The sequence below is a fragment of the Cynocephalus volans genome, chromosome 9, assembly GCF_027409185.1.
Source record: "Cynocephalus volans isolate mCynVol1 chromosome 9, mCynVol1.pri, whole genome shotgun sequence".
Lineage (NCBI taxonomy): Eukaryota > Metazoa > Chordata > Mammalia > Dermoptera > Cynocephalidae > Cynocephalus > Cynocephalus volans.
The window spans coordinates 55,910,040-55,928,340 of record NC_084468.1 but is presented as its reverse complement, the minus strand read 5'-3'; the positions used below and the strand labels follow the sequence as shown (position 1 = coordinate 55,928,340).

Here is an 18,301-nt window from a genome sequence, read left to right as displayed (position 1 = left end):
TCTCTCAATACAATAGAACACAAGAAATTAAAATAATTAAAATTTTAGAAAGCCCTAAAAATATTTGACCCATGTTAATTTCACTGGAATTAATCGCATGTAACTGCATATTATATAATCTCTAAAACGCTGAAATATTCCATCAATGACATAAGTGAATTAAATCATCATATCTTAAAGTACCTGGTACGTTACAAATCTCAACAGCTAAATTCTCTGAGTCCCTGAAATCTTAAACGGAGCTACCGCCTCTCTGTTTGGATATTCTACCATTTATTCCTGAATAAAATGTTGAGTAATTATCCCGCTCCAGCCTCCAAGTATTGCAAGAACAGAAAGGGTCAGAAGCAGTGAGCGATAGGGGTGTTTAAGAAACTAGCCACGGACCAGCAGAGGCAGCGAATGCGGGGCTATGTGACGACACGGTTGTTGATGCCACAAGCCTATGAGGGGCAGCAGGCAATATGCCAAACCCAGAAACCCGCTTCTCTGAAGGCTGCCAGCTGAGCTAGGGTTGATGTTCCTTCCCGCCTCCCGGGAACCCCGGTCTTCGCAGGCGTCGTCAGGAGGATTCTGCGCCCTAATTACCCGGGGAGGAAGACGCGCCTTTCCCGGAGACCGCTAGGCAACACTCACCACGGCAGCCTCCAGGTTACTTCCCTCCGTGGGTGTGTGACTTCGTCTAAACAAGTCACACTTACAGTAGATGCTCACTGGCGAGGCTGCGAGCCGCGGAGGGCGGGGGAGCAGAGGAGAGGAGGAGAGGAGGAGAGAAGGAGGGTGGGAGGTGCAGAGCGGGGAGGCAGAGGAGACGCCGGAGCTCCAGACACAGCAGGAGCGCGCGGTGGCGGTGCAGTTTCAAGCTCGCCTTCGCAGCCGCGCACACACACCGCCTCCTCCCAGCGCAGCGGGAACCGCAGCCGCCCCGGGCCGCCGCCGCAGCCGGGCTCGCGCTCCCGCCCGCTCGCCGCGCCAGGGCCTCCTCTCGTCAGCACTCAGCCCGCAGCTGTTTCCTTCTGCCTGCCTCTTTGAACTCTCTGGATCTTTGCTTTTGCTCGCCTCTCTCCTGTTTTCCCCACCGTGCGTTTTCTCAACTCCTCTTCTTTTATCCTTAACCACCCTGCTTTTCCCTCCTGTTTTATTGGGAATTTCGGTTTAAGATGACTTGGCTTCCTTACCTTCGTCAATTTCAGCACTGAGGACTGAAAAGGAACCTTTACCTTTCCCCAGTGGCATTTAAAAAAAATCGCAATCCTTGAAAAGTGTTAAGAAGCAAAGGAACAGGACGCGGGACCCTCCCGTCACCCTTGAGCCCAGTCCAAGAACTGTACCAGCAACCAGAAATAGGATTTCATTTAACTCCACTGAAGGCGAGGGCGAGAGGAGCCCGAGGCAAACTTCAGCCGTCTCAGCGGATCCGTGGTTCCCGCATTTGGAGGATCCACGTGCCAGAAGGCATAGGACCCCACGGGGGACCAGGAGGAGCCCTGAGTCTCCCTCGCCCCCTCCGCGAGGCCGGAGCTGTGGACTGAGCCGCGCGGGACAGCAGCGGCCGAGGAGGCGAGGAGAAGATGCGGGGCTCAGGGCCCCGGGGTGCGGGACGCCGGCGGCCCCCGGGCGGCGGGGGCGGCTACAACCCCAGAACTCATGTGTCCCTGGCTGGCTGCTACTCCGCACCTCGCAGGGCCCCCCTCTGGACGTGCCTTCTTCTGTGCGCCGCGCTCCGGACACTCCTGGCCAGCCCCAGCAACGAAGGTAGGGAAATGGGGGTGGGGACCGACCTGGGGCGGAGGGGCGAGGCGGGGCCTGGGAGTGCGGTCGCGGCGCGCTGGACGCTGCTGCTGGGGACTAAATCTTACTGCACACCTTGAATTAATATTTGTCGTCCGCTTTCGCTGGCCTTTTCCTTTCCTCTCTGCTGTCTCTGGTTGCATTGTTTGACATTAGCTGCGGGATGCTGGGAGAGGAACCTGCATGTGGACAGAGTGCTGGTTGGGGGGCTGGGAAGTTGGAAGCCAGGGAGAAAGGGGGATCTGAGACCCGCGCCGGGAGGTTGGGTGCGGCTGGTTCTCACTTAAGGCACGTAGCGAAGTGACATTTCGGGCTTGAAGGAGTAGGAACTGTTTGAAGTGTAGCGACAAGGATCTTGGGAGCGGTGGGGCTTTTAGAAACCGTTATCCGTTATTTGAGTCCGGTGATAGGAGACGTTGTGGGGGTGGCTGGATGCTTTTATTTTGGGGGAGAGTGCCTGCTGGGAGCTGTTATTTAGGGCATAACCAGCTGCTATTCTGGGGTGGGTGGCAAGAGATTTTATTTCCCGAAGGAGGGGGATGGTGAAGGACAGAAGGTAGCCCACACTGTCGGGTGCCCATCTCTTTGGGGGAGCTCACTGTCACACTCAGGCAAAGGTGGAAGAAGGCGCGAAGGTGGGATGGATGGCGCGGGAGAAGCGGGGGATGGAAGAAGTGTCGCCACTAGGAAGTTGCTGCTGGGATCCACTGGGACATGTCTCCCAGAGGGAAAAGACCTGCTCAGGCCCGAACCGGATCCTGGAGTATCCAGCCCCCCTCCCTACCCCCAGTCCTGCGCTCCGGACCCATAAGACTGTCCCCGCCGTTTCCTGGAAGAGTAGGGTCGGGCGCGGGAGCAACCCCTGTGTCGCTCTCGGGGCTCCGAGGGCCGTGCTCAGACCCGCTACCCGCCCCTGCGCCTCTCGGCCCTCGGCCTCAGCCTGCGGATCCCCTCCGGCTGCCTTGCTCCTGTCTCACACCCGGGCTGCGCTCGCGGAAGTGGGGGGAACAGCGCAGCATTTCAGATCCACATCAGGGCTACTAGGAGCATCAGCTCCACCACGAAAACGTGGAAACCCCACGCCCTTGGCTAGAAGGCTGGGGTTTCGGTTCGGGGCTGTGGATGCGAACCTTGTGGCGCAGAACCTTCAAGACATTCCTTCCACTCCTGGGGCAGGGGACGCTGGACCGGAAAGATGAAGCTGCAGTGGTGTGTGTCCTCGTGACTTGCACGGGTTCTGTCTCGGCTGTAGGAGAAGGCGCTGAGCTGGTACCGAGCCCTGCCAGCTCCCGAGGAACGGTGCCAGAGCAGCTCGGATCGAGATCCCCCCATCCCCACCCCATGAACTTTGTCTCTTTAACCCCTAAATTTATTTTTTAAACTCTGATTAAAGGATGTGTATCTATCTATATCTGCCTATCTATACATATGCATGCAATCTTCCATGCTTAAGCCAAGCGATTTACAATTTCCCTTCCCGGTAAAGTTGAAAAAGTGTTTTCTGGAGTCGTAGACCTTCTATTAACATCTCATGTTAGAGTCATTCTGTTAGAAGTCCTGAGGATTTTAACAGGGTTAGAATCCTTTTAACTGCCTTATTCAAGCGAAAGGGGCATCCTGGTTTAGGTTTAGAAAGGTTTACCAGTGAAATCATTCATCCTTCCCTGTTTCCGTTATATTTCAAGTCTTTTCCTCCAGGTGTGATGGGGGCGGAGAACCTGGAGATAAAAGGGAGTCAGTCGCTACTGGCTAGAGAACGGGAAGAAGAGAATTCTCAGGGAAGGAACAAGGGCCAAGATGGTGCGGGTAGGGGGTAGGAAGAAGTAGAAGCAAATGAAAGAAGCGAGGGAATCCTACGGGTCTCCTAAGGAGTAAGCGGGGCTCGATCCTGTGGAACATGGCCTGGCTGATATTACAGATTTGACACTTAGGGGTTGTATTTTCTTACCCCGGCTAGTAGAACACACAACAAAACTTGGGCTGCAGTGAGATGCGGGTTGGAGAGGTACTTTACCACCCGGTGCTCTGGAGACACCAAGAATAAAAGCATGCCTATTTGGGGCACATTTTGTGATACGTCACTATTATACATAGTTAGAAATAAAATATTAATATCCATAGCTTTATCTAATTCATCCCATCTCTACCCAACACAGTTTTCCATCTTTCCAGTTAGTATCATCCCAGATCTTTATTTTGGTTCTTCTGTGAAATTTACATTCTTTTTGTTTTTCCATGCTAGTGCTATTATAAATTGAGCAGCAAGATATATTAAAATATTTATAACAGCAGTCTTTTAATTTTTTTTTATTTTTTAGTTACTTAAGTATTCAGATGAGAGTTTTTCAGTTTGTTTTTGTTTGTTTCTGGAGGGAATTTGGAAGGTCAGTGTCGCAGAAGGAATTGAGGTATATGCTAAACTCATTAATTTGCTTTCTCTAATCTGTAGATGGTTAGTGATTTTCCAAACTGTCATGTGTATATATGTGTATTATATGAATGCTTCCATGATGTGGGGGGAAAAACCTGCTTCAAAGCAGATAGAAATAAATGTGTTTACCTTCATAATTGGTATTCTAGTCATTTTTTAAATTTAACTTTGATAGACATCAATAAGCAGAATTGAATAGAAGCCAAACGTATATCTAAAATCTTGGATTGATATGAAATTTATTTATTTAGAATGTTAGAATATGTTGGATAACAGACAATAAGAGGAAAATTTACTCTTTAGCCTGAATTCTAAACAATTTATACGATAGATGTATCTTTAATTGCCTTATTATATTAGGCATAAACTACATGTGGAATGAATCTTTGTTCTACAGTATGATATACAAAACTCTTCTATTATAAAATAATTCAGAGGCATATTTATCAAAAGACTTGTCTCAGATTGATCAAGCAGGACAAATATTAGCAAGTGTAACAACAAGTGAAAATTTTAATAAATTTAATAAGTAGAAGAGACGTGTCCACTTTTATGAATTTTGGAAGTGGCCCTGAACTTATTCAGTAACTGCCACTTTTTGCTGTCTGGAGATATATTTGTAAACAAGCATCATTTGACAAGTGCTTTTCGCAGCAGGGATTCTTGGCCAATTACTGCTGAACAGCTCTGCATTGAAAATGATTCACCCGCAGTGAATCAAGCTTAATTCATTGAAGCTACAGTCAGTACTGCCCCAGTAAAGTGCTTCTGACAGTTGTCAGCAGTTTGTGTTTGAAAAGTCCAGTTTCTTGTCTCTGAATGTTTTGCATGTTTGAGAAAGCTGTATGGAAGTTTTCTGGGAAAAGAAACCCATGAGGGGGAAAAAAAAGCTAAACCTCTTGAAAAACTATCATAAAATTGTAAATGTTTTCACTTACAAGAGAGAAAAGGAAAAAAAAGTTTGTTTTAGAATTTTTCATTGTTTATAATAGGACCATGCCCATAAAACAGATTGGAGGACATAATAGATTTGTAAAACTAAATGGCTTTATTTTGTGGCCTTGTCATCCTGTTGTAATTCATTTCCTTTTAGATAAATCTGCAGGACCCCCCAGAAAAAGACAGTAAAATCATTCCCTCACCAGGACACTACTGAGCATGAAAAGAGAGCCATTAGCCCTATTTGAATCATAGATTGTTGGAACCAGAAGGGACCATGAAGAGTTTTGTCTTTTTGCTTAATAAACCATGGAAAGGGGTGGGGGTGGGGGGGACTGTGTCTTGACATTTTAAGCTCTTTATGAGGCTGATGAAGATATTCTTGGGTGTCAGGGTGACAGGTAAGATGATTTCATGTCCTCATATGAGATGGAGAAAAGGGTGGGCAATTCTGCACTTACAGTGGAGATTTCTGCTTGATTGGAAATATTCTTGTAATATTAGTACCTGTGAATATTGTTAATTCTTCGTTCCAATCCACATAGGATATAGTTGTTATGAGAAAAGGGTTCACTTTTGATACTTAGAAATGAATTTATTTACCATTATTTGTATTATTATTCTGCCCTACAAAATGTGACCATTTAGAATGTGTGGTTTCTGTATCTTGACATAAAATATCAAAATGAAATCATGCAGCTATTTACAGACAAACATTCCTAAACTATTTAATTAAACATTTTATTAAACATTGCTACTGTTGAGAAAATGACTGTGGTTTAGTTATTTCCACTACACTTTTGGTGATTGACTCTACCACTTGAATCTCCTTTGTTTGGAGTGCTTTTTCATGTTTGCTTGAATGTCTAATTAATTTCTCTTTCACTTGGAAGAAACCTTTCTAACTGACTGTAAAAATAGAGTATAATATGCATGATTATATTAACTATAGCTATTTTTCCTTTTGTGAGTAAAATCGAAAGTTCTTTTATAAAAAAGTAAAATATGCTGTTCATATTTGAAGAAATAGCTACTGTAAAAAGTACTGATAACTCCTTATAAATTATTTTTTCAATTTAAATTAGCAGATATATTTTCACTTTGTTAATGAATAGTTTAAGTAAGCAGAGGTATCTAATTGTTTGAAGATTGTTATGGCATTTTTAGCAACCAAAATAGTTTTACAATGGTTTTCATAAAGCATCAGAATTAACTGAAGTTTGAATATCAAGCCTTGCTTATTAATCATTAAAAATTGATTGCAGTATTTACCTTTTCTTTTTCTTTTCAGAAAGAGTGAATTGTGATTATAAAAGCAGTATGAAAGCTAAAAATATAAATTGTTACCTTAGAGACTCAGAATGATTCTTGCTGTTTTAATATCTCTGGTGAGTATATCTCAGTAGGAACAGAATGGCTCCTATGATATGCTCTACGGGGTAAATACATATTTGGTTATTTTATCAAAATTTGTATAATCAAAGCATAAGTAGAGATTTCTTCAAAGGAGTTATTCTAGTCTATTGTATACAGACACACACCTAGTGGAATAGTTAATTGACATTAAAAAAATTATTATATGTTCTATTCCAGTCTAACTAGTATACATATGTTTCTGTGGGTGTATATAAAGGCAAATAAAAACAAAATGGATTCTAAAGGCTATGTAACCACAGATTGAAATGGTTTATATTTTTTATAAAACATTTAATAATACACATCTTTAAAACAGTTAACAAAATGTCTTTATTCAGTGAGATGCTTTAGATATAGGAGACAGACAAATAACGGGAGATTTACCAATGTATTCTTAAAAATTTTTAAAGCACTATATAGCAATTGGAAAACTGAAAGATTGACAGTTATTCTCTGTGAAAATCTTGTCTGAATTATTGGTTCCATTGAAAATGCTTATTTCAAAATAAAAATAACCCATTTTTATGTATTTGGTTTTAAACTTCCAAAAAAATTATCATGAGTACTTAGGAGAGGCTCTCTTTATTTTATATTTACTTTTCCCTTTTTAGTTTCTGACTTTCCAGACATTTGTTTATTCAGACTTAATGAAATACATTTTAAAGTGTTTGAACAAGGCAAAAATGGGTTGCAGTATAAGAATTTTAAATATAAACTTTAAACAACAACTCATTTTTGATAATCCCTTTGTTGACATATGCAGAGTGTCCTTGTAATGAAGAACTTTTCACAAAAGTATTAGGATCACTGATGCTATTGTAAATTGTACTGAGAAATAGCTAAGTTCAAATCAAATTACAAATAGATAGTGGTACCTGTATTCTTGAGTATTAAAACTTGATTGGAATTTACGTATTTCTTTTGACTCTGTAGATTTCACATGCAGAATATTTATTTATTCCAATTATTACATAAGTGAAAGATGCTGCTCTAATTAAAAATTCATATTATAATAACAATGGAAAATATTTGACCAAATGGTTTAAAATATAATTCAACTCAATGAATCTCATGGGAAATAGAGAATTTTAAATTCCCACTTAACTTCTTTTATTACCATCTTAAAAATTCTTGCCTGATCTAATCTATTAGTGCAAAGAAAAATAAATAAATACGAAGAAAAAGCACTGTAAGATACTTCAGAAGCTGAATTGTGCCTGATAAAATGTGTGGTAATTTATGGTCTTACTCTTTTTTCTTTTCTTTTTTTTCCTAAAAGCTCAAAATTTTCATCTAGCATCCCTAATGAAAATCCCAGGTATTACAAGGCCGTAAAATAAAACTGTAATATAGTAGGTGCCCCGCTTGGAGTATTTAAAAACTCTGTGGCTTAGTATGATGACATTACTTAACTGACATTTGATATTACTATGATTTTTTGAATAATTTTTGTTTTTATCAATTTAAGGAAACCATAAAGAGTCATTTCTGCTATTTAAAAATTGCCCCCAAATTGTCCAAAAATCCTCTAAAAAATTGTGTGAGTTTTGCCTTTACAGTGCCATTTAATTGTATGACAGTTCAAGTGAACCTAGTAGGTTCTGTTCATAATTAAACTTTCTGGTAGCTCTTCTGATCCTATGGAGTCCAGTACCTTTAGATGAGAGTGATCAACTTATGTGTTACTTTATTAATATCATTCAAATTACAGATGTTCCCGGATTTATGATGGTTCGACTTAAAGACACGCAAAACTTAGTTGAGCAAAAGCAAAACCTAGCTTGTGCCTTCTTTCCTCTGTAGCTCCCAGTGACTTTGTGTTCATGACTTTAATAGTTGTGCTTTTGTTAAGCAGAGTAGAGTAACTTGGCTGGGATGTTGCTGTGTGTGCCCATGAATGTGTTTGGGATTGTGTGTGTAAAGGTTGTGACGAGGCTGGAAGGGTGGACAGGGATGTCTAGGTGATCGCCACAAACTCAATATTAATAAACTGATTCTATGGGTTTTTTTTAACTGTATCTTTAAAAATACTACACCTACAAAAACCTACACAAACATATTCTAATTTTATATTTGTTTTACTCTGACTCTGAAGATATAAACCCCAGCCTAATGAGAAAAATAGCTCTTTAGTTCATTTTGTTTTACACATTTAGTTGTTTTTTTTTTCTTTCTATTTCTCAGTAAGATTTACTGTTTTGTTGAATCATGCCAACCACTTGTGGCATTAGACACCCCGCAGATTAAATAATTGGGATTAAAGTGTCTGTGATAATTCTAATTATGTTTTAGTTGCTGGACTCTTGCCCAGGCCATCTTCTCCACCCATCAAGCTTGTCTTCAGTTCTAAATAAACGGGGCCTACAACTCTATGAAGTAAATGATTCTGGTTAAAAAAAAAAAAAAAAAAAATCGAAGAGCCAAAACCTGAGGGTTGAAATATTTTGCATATGCTTTTTGAGAAAATGTTCCTACTTGGAAACATGTTTCAGGCTAAGTATTGGAAGATTTAGAGAAAATACAGTCTGTTCTTTTACTCAGAGATGGGTAGTGTCTTTTTTCTCTTATAGTAATTTCACACTTTTATTTTCATCTGTGAAGTCTCTCCCTTTCTCTCTCCTTCTCTCTCCCTCCCACCTTCCTCCCCCACAAAGTCAGAACAAGTTAATAGGGTAAAAGCCCAAGCCTGTGATGTTCTAACACCCCTAAGGAAGTCATGATTTCAAATCTGGTGTTAAGAAGACAGTATCGTCTTCTCATAAATAAATCGTGGGACCCAGTTCCTAAAGGTAAAGAACAGATCATGTCAAACCCAGTCATACTTTTTTAAGCTGAATTCATAAATCAGACATACAAGCGTTTAAGACGTCTCAGTCAGTTTTGCCTTTCTTATAAGACAGCTCACTTGTTTGCTTTGCACTGGCTGTACCTTCCCATTCCAGGATGCTTGTTAATGTCTTTTCAAAGGAAAGACAAACTCAGCAGGCAGATCCGGCTGGCACCAGTTCAGCCCAGCAGTCCACAGCAGGAGCTCGCTCTGTGAGCCAAGTCCTAGCTTTCACCCAAAGCCCTGGCCTTGTGTACTACTAGCAGGGAAGGTGAGGCAGACTGCCCAGTCTTGTGGGAGGTGACAATGGACTCTCTTCTCACTCAAGAGTGTAGGGAGGCAGTGTAGTAACGCAGTAATGAGTCTCCTAAAAGGAGATACAACTCGCCTTCCCAGATAGGAAATACTTGAAAATTGCCATGTCTGAAGGATTTTAACCATGTCTAGTTTCAAACCATCCTATTTGATCTTTTGAAGGGAGGGGTGGTGGGAAAAGGAAACAACAGAAACAAAACAAAAGAACTGCTTTAATCATGCAGATTTGGAGTTACTGTTTTTGATTTAAGCCTGTGAAAAAAAGTAGGGGAAAAATTAGGTGCTGTGGAATTAAAGTCAACAAGAAAAACAAAAACTGGTTTTACAATTAAAAACAAACAAACAAACAAACAGGTTTTTGTTTTTATTTTTACTAGTTTCCCTCATTTAGTAATTCTTAATTTTGTGGACTTTTTAAAAAAAAAAATTTAAGTTTATTTATCTGTGATATGATAATAATGGTACTAATTATTTCACATAATTGTTGTGGAGAACAAATGAAAGGAAAGAATTTTCTAACTGGTAGAGTACTACATAAATGTAAAATTCAGAGCTCCAGAGGAAATGCAAGTGTAACTGTCTAAATACTCTCCTTAGCCCATCATGTTAACTCTACAGTTTTCTGGGTATGAATCAAGATAAAAGTTTATACTGTATTATTTGAGGGAACTTCCTTAAGAAAAAGAAGACAAAAATACCTTACGTTAACAGAAACATGGATTTTGTGAACATTTTGCTAAAGGCTCAGGAGCATGAAAGTCATTGAAGTCATGTCACTGTAGGTCCTGTTACAATTTTAATTAACTTCATGGTAGTTGTGCCTCTTACTACTGTGCGGGAGCTCAGAATGGAGAGATATAAAGACCATAAAGCCAGCTCTACCACTTATTATTGATATGGTCTTGAACTATCTGCCTCAGATTCCACATAGTTAAACTGGAGAATTAAAGACATATTCATAGTGTTCCTTCGAAAATAAAATAATATGTACTTATGATGCCTAGTAAATTCCAAGAGTAAAGTGGACATACAACAAATTTTAGTCCCTATCTTTCCCCCAATACTACATATGGGCCATTTGAGATGTGATTTCACAATCACAGGTCATCATCTTCCTTGAATTGGATGATTAAAGAAAATCTGGAATGGGAGAATAATGAAAGGAATGACATATGCAAATTTTCCACATAACTATCCAAGATGAAAATCAACCACATGACATTGTCCTCATTTTCTATTGGTTTTCCTCATTATTCAATAAGGAATATTGGGATTTCATTAAGAAATAAAGGGAAAATCATCAGTACAAAGATCATGGCTTGTGCATCTTACGTTTTATGTCATTTTCCCACAGGTAGACTGGCAGAGGACAGATGTTTTCTATTAGCCACAAAACATATCTAGAGATATCTTCAAGTATTTTTGATTTTTAGTTCCAGCATAGTACGTTATTGGTTTTACCTTAAAAAGTATATACGAGGGGACTTCAGAAAGTTCTTAGAAAGACTCACTATTTTTTAATTCTATTTTTTCCATGCATTTTTTAAATATCCTTGTGTGTGTATATATATTGTGTGTCTATATGTATTTATTATATATATATAATAAATATACATAGTAAGTACACATGGAGAGAAAGTCATTAAAATGATCTGAAAGATACTGCTGAAAGTAGATAGTCGAGAGAATTAAATCCTTAGAAGTTTCTTGAAACAGATGTAAATTACCACCTCTACTTTTAGTTTGTAACATATAGTTTTCTAATCTGTTCAGTTATACACAGTTTAAAATATTCTTTGAAAATATAATTAGGTTTTTATATTTTCAGAAAAGTTTTAATAAAACTCTAGGAGGTTTTTTTTAACATAGGTGAATATAAACAGATATAAGGCAGTTTGGAATGTACTGTATTTAGAGCTGCTTGTGAAATGTATGTGTGTGTTTGCTTGCTCATGAATGTATGCTTACATGTTCATGCTTACACCTGTATACAGTAATCATAGCTAACATTTATCATTGACTCACTGTGTGCCAGACATTGTTCTAAGTGGTTTATATGTGTACTAATTTATGCTCCCCTAAACAAACCTGGGAAATAAGCATTATTATTATTATTAGTGTTATTCTCACCATTACCATCATTCTGTTTTCCACAGGAGGAGAATGGGGTGAGTAGGGAATAGTTACATCATTTGCACAGATTTACAACTGTGAAAGTGACAGAGCCTGCATTAAACCCAGGCAGTCTGACTGCAGCAATGCTTTTACCAACTCTTCTGTGCAAGAGGAATTTATTGTCCTCCAGACCTCCACTCACTCTTGCCTTTGCCATCCAAATAATGGCTTATTCCAAAGACACTGGGAGGTACAGAAAAAGAGTATACAAAATTTCTTGTGGCATTCTGGAGGAATTTCCTGTCATGCTTACTCAGAGCTCCAATTTTTCATTCTCACTAAACACTTGATCGTCCTGCTCTTTCACACTGATTTACCACGTGTTGACATCTCTCTTCCTCATTGTCCAGAGCCCCCCAGCACAAAACAAGATCCCATCCCACATGTTTCTTTCTTTCCATTTTGGAGCATATATTCTTTATCTTTTACATTTTTTTTTCTGTAACTTTAGTATGTAAAAAAGTAAGCTCTCAATCCCTTGCCCAGACTAGACTCTAGATAGATCTTGCTTTGCATTCCACGACCCCACTGGGAAACTCTCCTCCAAAAAAAAGTGCTATCTGTTGCTGATCACTACCTCTTGCTCTATTAGTAATAGAGGGGAGTTTTGAAAATATGACTTTGCCCTAACTCACGACAGGTTACTTGAATTATTATAGGCAACATTACTTCTTATTACAAGAGAGGGGACTAACAGTTTCTGTGGAAAATGTATTCACATTCGTCTCTTGTCCAAGCCAACCCCTTGGGTACTTTTTTCCCTTTTACTTATAGGTTACATTAAATGTTTTATAATCTACTTTTATCTAGTTTATAGTATGGAAGTACATTGTAAACTACTTTTATGTAGTTTATATTATGAAAGTACATTATTCCATGTGAATTTCATAAAAAGCCTATAGGATAGATTAGAGAAAAATCATTATTATAAATGAAGGAAATGAGACAGAAAATTTGATCTTTAAAAAAAAAAAAAGAACTGAATAAGTATCAAAGCCAGTCTTCTAACTGCAGAATCAGTGCAACACTTTTGGAGGCAGTTGCACAGGCTCTGGAGATCAACCACTTAGAATTGTATGACCTTGGGAAAGCTAGAAAACCTCTCCATACTTATTTTTTCTTATCTGTAAAATGGGAATATTAATATAATACTGTTTAGAGTTGTAAAGATTAAGTGTGTTCCCATCAACAAAGTGCTTTGTAGAAGTTTTGGTATGTAGTAAGCAATATAAAAGTGTTGGGTATTATTTCTGCTACAAATAGTGTGGATTGGCACTCTGACATTTAGCAAGGTCTAATTTTCTACATTTGTCAGTGAGTATTGTCTAATATTTACCGTAAATGGAAATACCAGAAAAGCACTTGAATTCAGTTCAATAGCTCAAGCAGCCCTTATTTACTCCCTGGGTAAAACCCTTCAAAGGCCTTCCAGTGCTCTTAAGACAAAAGCTAAAATCCTTGAGCCAGTGTACAAAGTTCTCAGTTATTTGCTCTAGCCCATCTCTCCTGCCAGCTCTTTGTCCCTGTACTCCAGTTCTCCTGTGGTGGTGAACTGCTCTCACTGCAACTGGAGTCTGTGAACTCAGTCAGAAAAACTCACTGTCTTCCTTCACCTGGATAATTTCATCTTTATGCCTAGGTTTGTACAGACCCATTTCCCCAAGATTGCATGTCTATCTGTATTCAGGTGTAGCCTATTACACTGTATTAGTCCGTTTTGTGTTGCTATAACAGAATACCCGAGACTGGGTAATTTATAAAAAACAGAGGTTTATTTGGCCTGCGATTCTGGGACAGCTGCATCTGGCATGGGCCTCAGGCTGCTTCTACTAATGGCAGAAAGTAGCAGGCAGCTGGTGGGTACAAGCAGATCACAGGGCAAGAGTAAGCAAGAGAGAGAGAGGAGATGCTGGGGTCTTTTAAGCAACCAGCTCTCTCCGGAACTAATAGAGTGAGAACTCATTTCTCCCCCAACCTAGGGAGAGCATTAATTCATTCATGAGGGATCTGCCCCCCTGTTTCAAACTGCCACACTGGGGATCAAATTTCCATATGAGTTCTGGGAGGACAATACATCCAAACTCTATCACACACTAAGATAGAATTGTGTTTTTACTTTTCTGTACCTTTTTGATCTTTCATCAGAATAGAAAGCCCTATAAAAAGTAAAGGTTAGCCAGAGAAAAAGTTCTCTTGTGAACTGAGAATTCACTATTAATAGAGATAGCATGATTGCCAACCAAATCAAGTTAATTCCAAGAAAACTGGCTGTAGAATCTCTCTCTTTCTCTTTCTCTCTCTCTTTCTTTCTTTTTGCATTTACCACATGCATCAGTATGAAGAAGGCTTTGCCTGTCTGTAAGCTCATTGAGAGCCAGCTCCAATGCTTGATACTCCATATGGAACATCACTGAAATATGTTATTCTCCACAAATTTACGCTTAATGAACGAATGTTATTAAGTAACTTCTTTGTTGCCTTAAAGTCACTGTTTTTAACCACACTCAGTCTCACCTCATTACTTTATTGCTGTGGAGCCAATATGGCTCTTTTCCTAAATATCTAACGAATAGATTTTAGAATCTCTGGTATTATAGAGTCTCTTCTAAACTGAGAAGCTGCCAAATAAAAGACTGTATGATTTGCCAACCAAAGCATGTTAATACAAAGAGATTTGTCAGTAAAATACTTTAGACTTCCAAAAGTATCAGTGAGAAGAAAGTTCTACTGAGATTAGCAAACTTCTAGAAAACAATTAGTAGATATCCTGTAGTCACTATCTCTTTGTAATTTAATCAGCTACTGCTTGTTTTCCCCCACTTTCTTATGACAAATTCCCAGAATTCGTATAACTTGAGCCACTATCAGCCAACATAAAATTTTTCTGCTTTAAGCATGACTTTCTTTTTACCTCCAGAGAAATAATTAATATAAAACATCTGTTCGTTAATTATTTTGACTGTCACTTATGTTATGAAGCACTTTAGATTTACAACTTGGTAGGAATTCTTAATATTGCAAGGAAAATAGCAGGAAAATGGATGCCATCAAAATGTGAATAGAATGGACTTAAAACAGATTTATGAGGAGAAAGTTTAAATTGCATGATAAATAGCTCTTTAAGTATAGTTTGATTAGTGTCTGGTTAATGTATTTAATTAAACAAAAAATAATGTCTTTTCATTTACTCTAAAATAATAACAAATATATCAAAAATATAGAGGTTTAATATTGCATTCTACTGAGCTATAAGAATTCTTTGAACTGAATCTTTCTCTAGATGGGAAGTAAAAATAACTGCTATGCAGACTATTACCACATAATTTCCTTTAATTCTTATAACAACCCTGTGAGATTGATATCATTATTCCAGTTTATGGAGGGAAATTGAGTTTGGGAAAAGTTCACTTATTTGCACTAGGTCACACAACACGTAAATTGACAGGATAAAAATCAGTAGTGTATGATGCTGGAGTTCTTGGTTGCACCCACTGTGCTAGAGATTACATTTTTTGACTGTGCATAGTATTATTATTTGCATTTTATTTATGTACACCATATTTTAAGGAAAGAATCATGATTTATAAAAATCATATGCTTCATAAGAAAATCAAGTAACATAAGTGTAATAGAAATATATGTATAAGGAAACATGGAAAACTCATATCAAGAAAATCTCATTATTATCAGTGCTAAAGCAATTGAATTAAAAACTTAATTATAAGCTTTCAGTTACATAGTTCTCATTTCCTTGTAGAAAACCTGTCAGTTCTTTATGGAACGGACATTTTTTTTTTTTCTGACTATGGGGTTTGAGAGAAGCTGGTTGCAGGTGTGTTTTTGTTTGGGTATTGAATGATGCCGTGAATAATATTCTTAGTTTTCAAAATTTGCAGAACTGATTTTCATCTAATAGGTTCTTATATAAGTTATTGTGGAAAGCCAAGGACATAATGTTAGCAGAGCCTTTTTTTTTTTTTTTTTTTTTTTTAGCAGCAGAAACTCTCATACAAAAGAAATCACTGTATAAGCCCAATACATAAAAGAGATAACAATAGAATCATTGGATTTCCTCACTAAGTTTTTCCCTCCTCCTTCCCTTCATCTGCTTTGTGTCTCTGAGACATTTCTTTGGTACTTCTGGGATCAATATGGGCCCAGTTTGAGAACCACTGTGTTAAAATATAAAAGGAGTAGGGCCGGCCTTGTAGTTCACTCAGGTGAGTGCGGTGCAGATAGTGATGAGGCCGTGGGTTCGGATCCTATATAGGGATGGCCGGTGGCTCACTGGCTGAGCGTGGTGCGGACCACACCATGCAGAGGGTTGCAATCCCCTTACCAGTCAAAAAAAAAAAAAAAAATATATATATATATACACAAATATATATGTATATAAAGGAGTATTATATAGAACATCAGTGTGATATAATCCTGACTGGGAGCTTTCTAAAAAAGTCTAGCTAAAAACAAATTATAACATGTGGTAAAGTTTACTTTAAACCAACTTTACTCTTAACCCATAATCAAAGCCAACATCAGAACATTTTTAAATATACCATGTCTGGACATAACTAAGCTCTCTGAATGAAAATTTATTAAAGCAAGTTCTGTAGAAATCTATACTTTTAGAACCTGGCAATCTGTATTTTTAGAACATCCATAGATAATTCTGATTTTTTGTCCTTGTTAAACAACCCTTGCTTGGAACAGAGGCGGCACTGGGACTGGTGCCAGTCTATGATGATATTAATATAAAAATGGAGAGTTAGCGTTTAGAGACTGTTGTTGCAGTTTGACATTGCCACAGCAACCTACCTGCTGTGTGAAATGTAGATTCACTTCCTTGAACCAGGGCTTAGCCCAGTTCTAATGTTGTCTAACTGTGAGTATGAGAACCACTGGGGGGGGGCTTTCTAAAATGCAGTATACCAGGCTTCCCATAATATCTTGATTTTGTAAATTTTTGAAGAAGCCAATTTAAAAAAAATATTGCAATTGATATCAAGGTGGATGATAGAAATATCATATTTCAATAAAACACCAAATGGGTGTGTGTATATAGATAAAACATTTATACTCATGCATGACTGATATTCGGATAATTCTATCTAAATGTCTTCTATTATTAATCTCTGGAAAGGGTAATAGGAAAATGTTTTAAGGCTAAAGGTGATGTAGATGATTATCAGATAACACTATGTACAATAAGAAAATACAAGGTGTTAGGGAGTTGTAAGAGCAAATATCAAAGTGCAAAAGGAAAACAATTATAAGTCTGGTTTGATGTATAATCATTGATATAACCATTTATTTCAAAATGGATCCTCAAGATGTATGCTTTGGTCACTATTTCTCCTTTACTTTCCCAAATAATATTAAACTCATTTTGAATGAGTATACATATATATACATATATCCCTAAGTGCCAAATGTTAACTCAGATAATTATACCCTAAGACAGGGGGTATAAATGAAGTATTTGACAGGTAATATAAATTCAAACAAGTTCCTACTCTGGAAGGTGGAGCAAACCGCAAGATACTTCTTATTCACTGATGTATCTCCAGAACTTAGGACAATTTTTGGCACTTAAGTAGATATTTAACAAATATTTGTTGAATGAACAAACCCTTGTTGTAGGTTTTATATATTCCTTAGAACTTGAACAAAAGTTAGGGAAGTAAGTTGCACTTTTTCTCATTTGTTTATATATTGTCTGTATTGCATAGTATTATTTAGGTTACCAATACAACAGTGGCTTAAAAAAATAGAGTTTTTTTTAACAATTTTTATTTTTTAATTTTTTTTTTCTGTTTGAATGGCAGAATTTCATTCTCTTTTATGGCAGAGTAGTATTCCATTGAGTATGGATGAACTCAGAGAAAATTATATTAAGTGAAATAAGCCAGCCACAGAAAGAGAAATATTGCATGTCCTCACTCATAAGTTGGAGTTAAAATAAAGAAAGAAAAGAAAAAGAAAGTAAGAAAGAAAAAAAGAAACAATCACAATAATGCACTGACCTTTCAAAAAGAAAAAAGAGAACAGAACTGTGGTTATTAGAGGGGCAAAGGGGAAGGAGGATTGGTGAGAAGTTAGTTAGGGGTCACAAAGATTGATTACTTTTTGTAAAGATGTAATTATCCTGATTTGATCACCACATTTTTGTACAAATGTATTGATATTCAATTCTGTACCCCACAAATACGTATGATCAATTATGTTTCAATAAAAAAAATGAAATAAAAAAGAAATAAAGGGCCGGCCCCGTGGCTCACTCAGGACAATGCAGTGCTGATAGCACCGAGGCCGCGGGTTCGGATCCTAAATAGGGATGGCTGGTGTGCTCACTGGTTGAGTGTGGTGTGGACGACACCAAGCCAAGGGTTGCGATCCCCTAACCAGTC

General features: G+C 38.3%; 1 protein-coding gene across 4 annotated transcripts in view; it reads left to right on the top strand.

Moving 5' to 3' along the window:
- Positions 1–1,571: 1,571 nt before the first annotated feature.
- The window catches only part of EPHA5 (EPH receptor A5), a 350,421-nt gene continuing 333,691 nt past the window's right edge, over positions 1,572–18,301 (top strand). For all 4 annotated transcript variants that reach the window (XM_063108762.1, XM_063108760.1, XM_063108761.1 and 1 more), the window contains exon 1: positions 1,572–1,755. In XM_063108762.1, coding sequence (XP_062964832.1) covers positions 1,572–1,755 — 184 coding nt within the window. The remainder of the gene's footprint in view (positions 1,756–18,301) is intronic.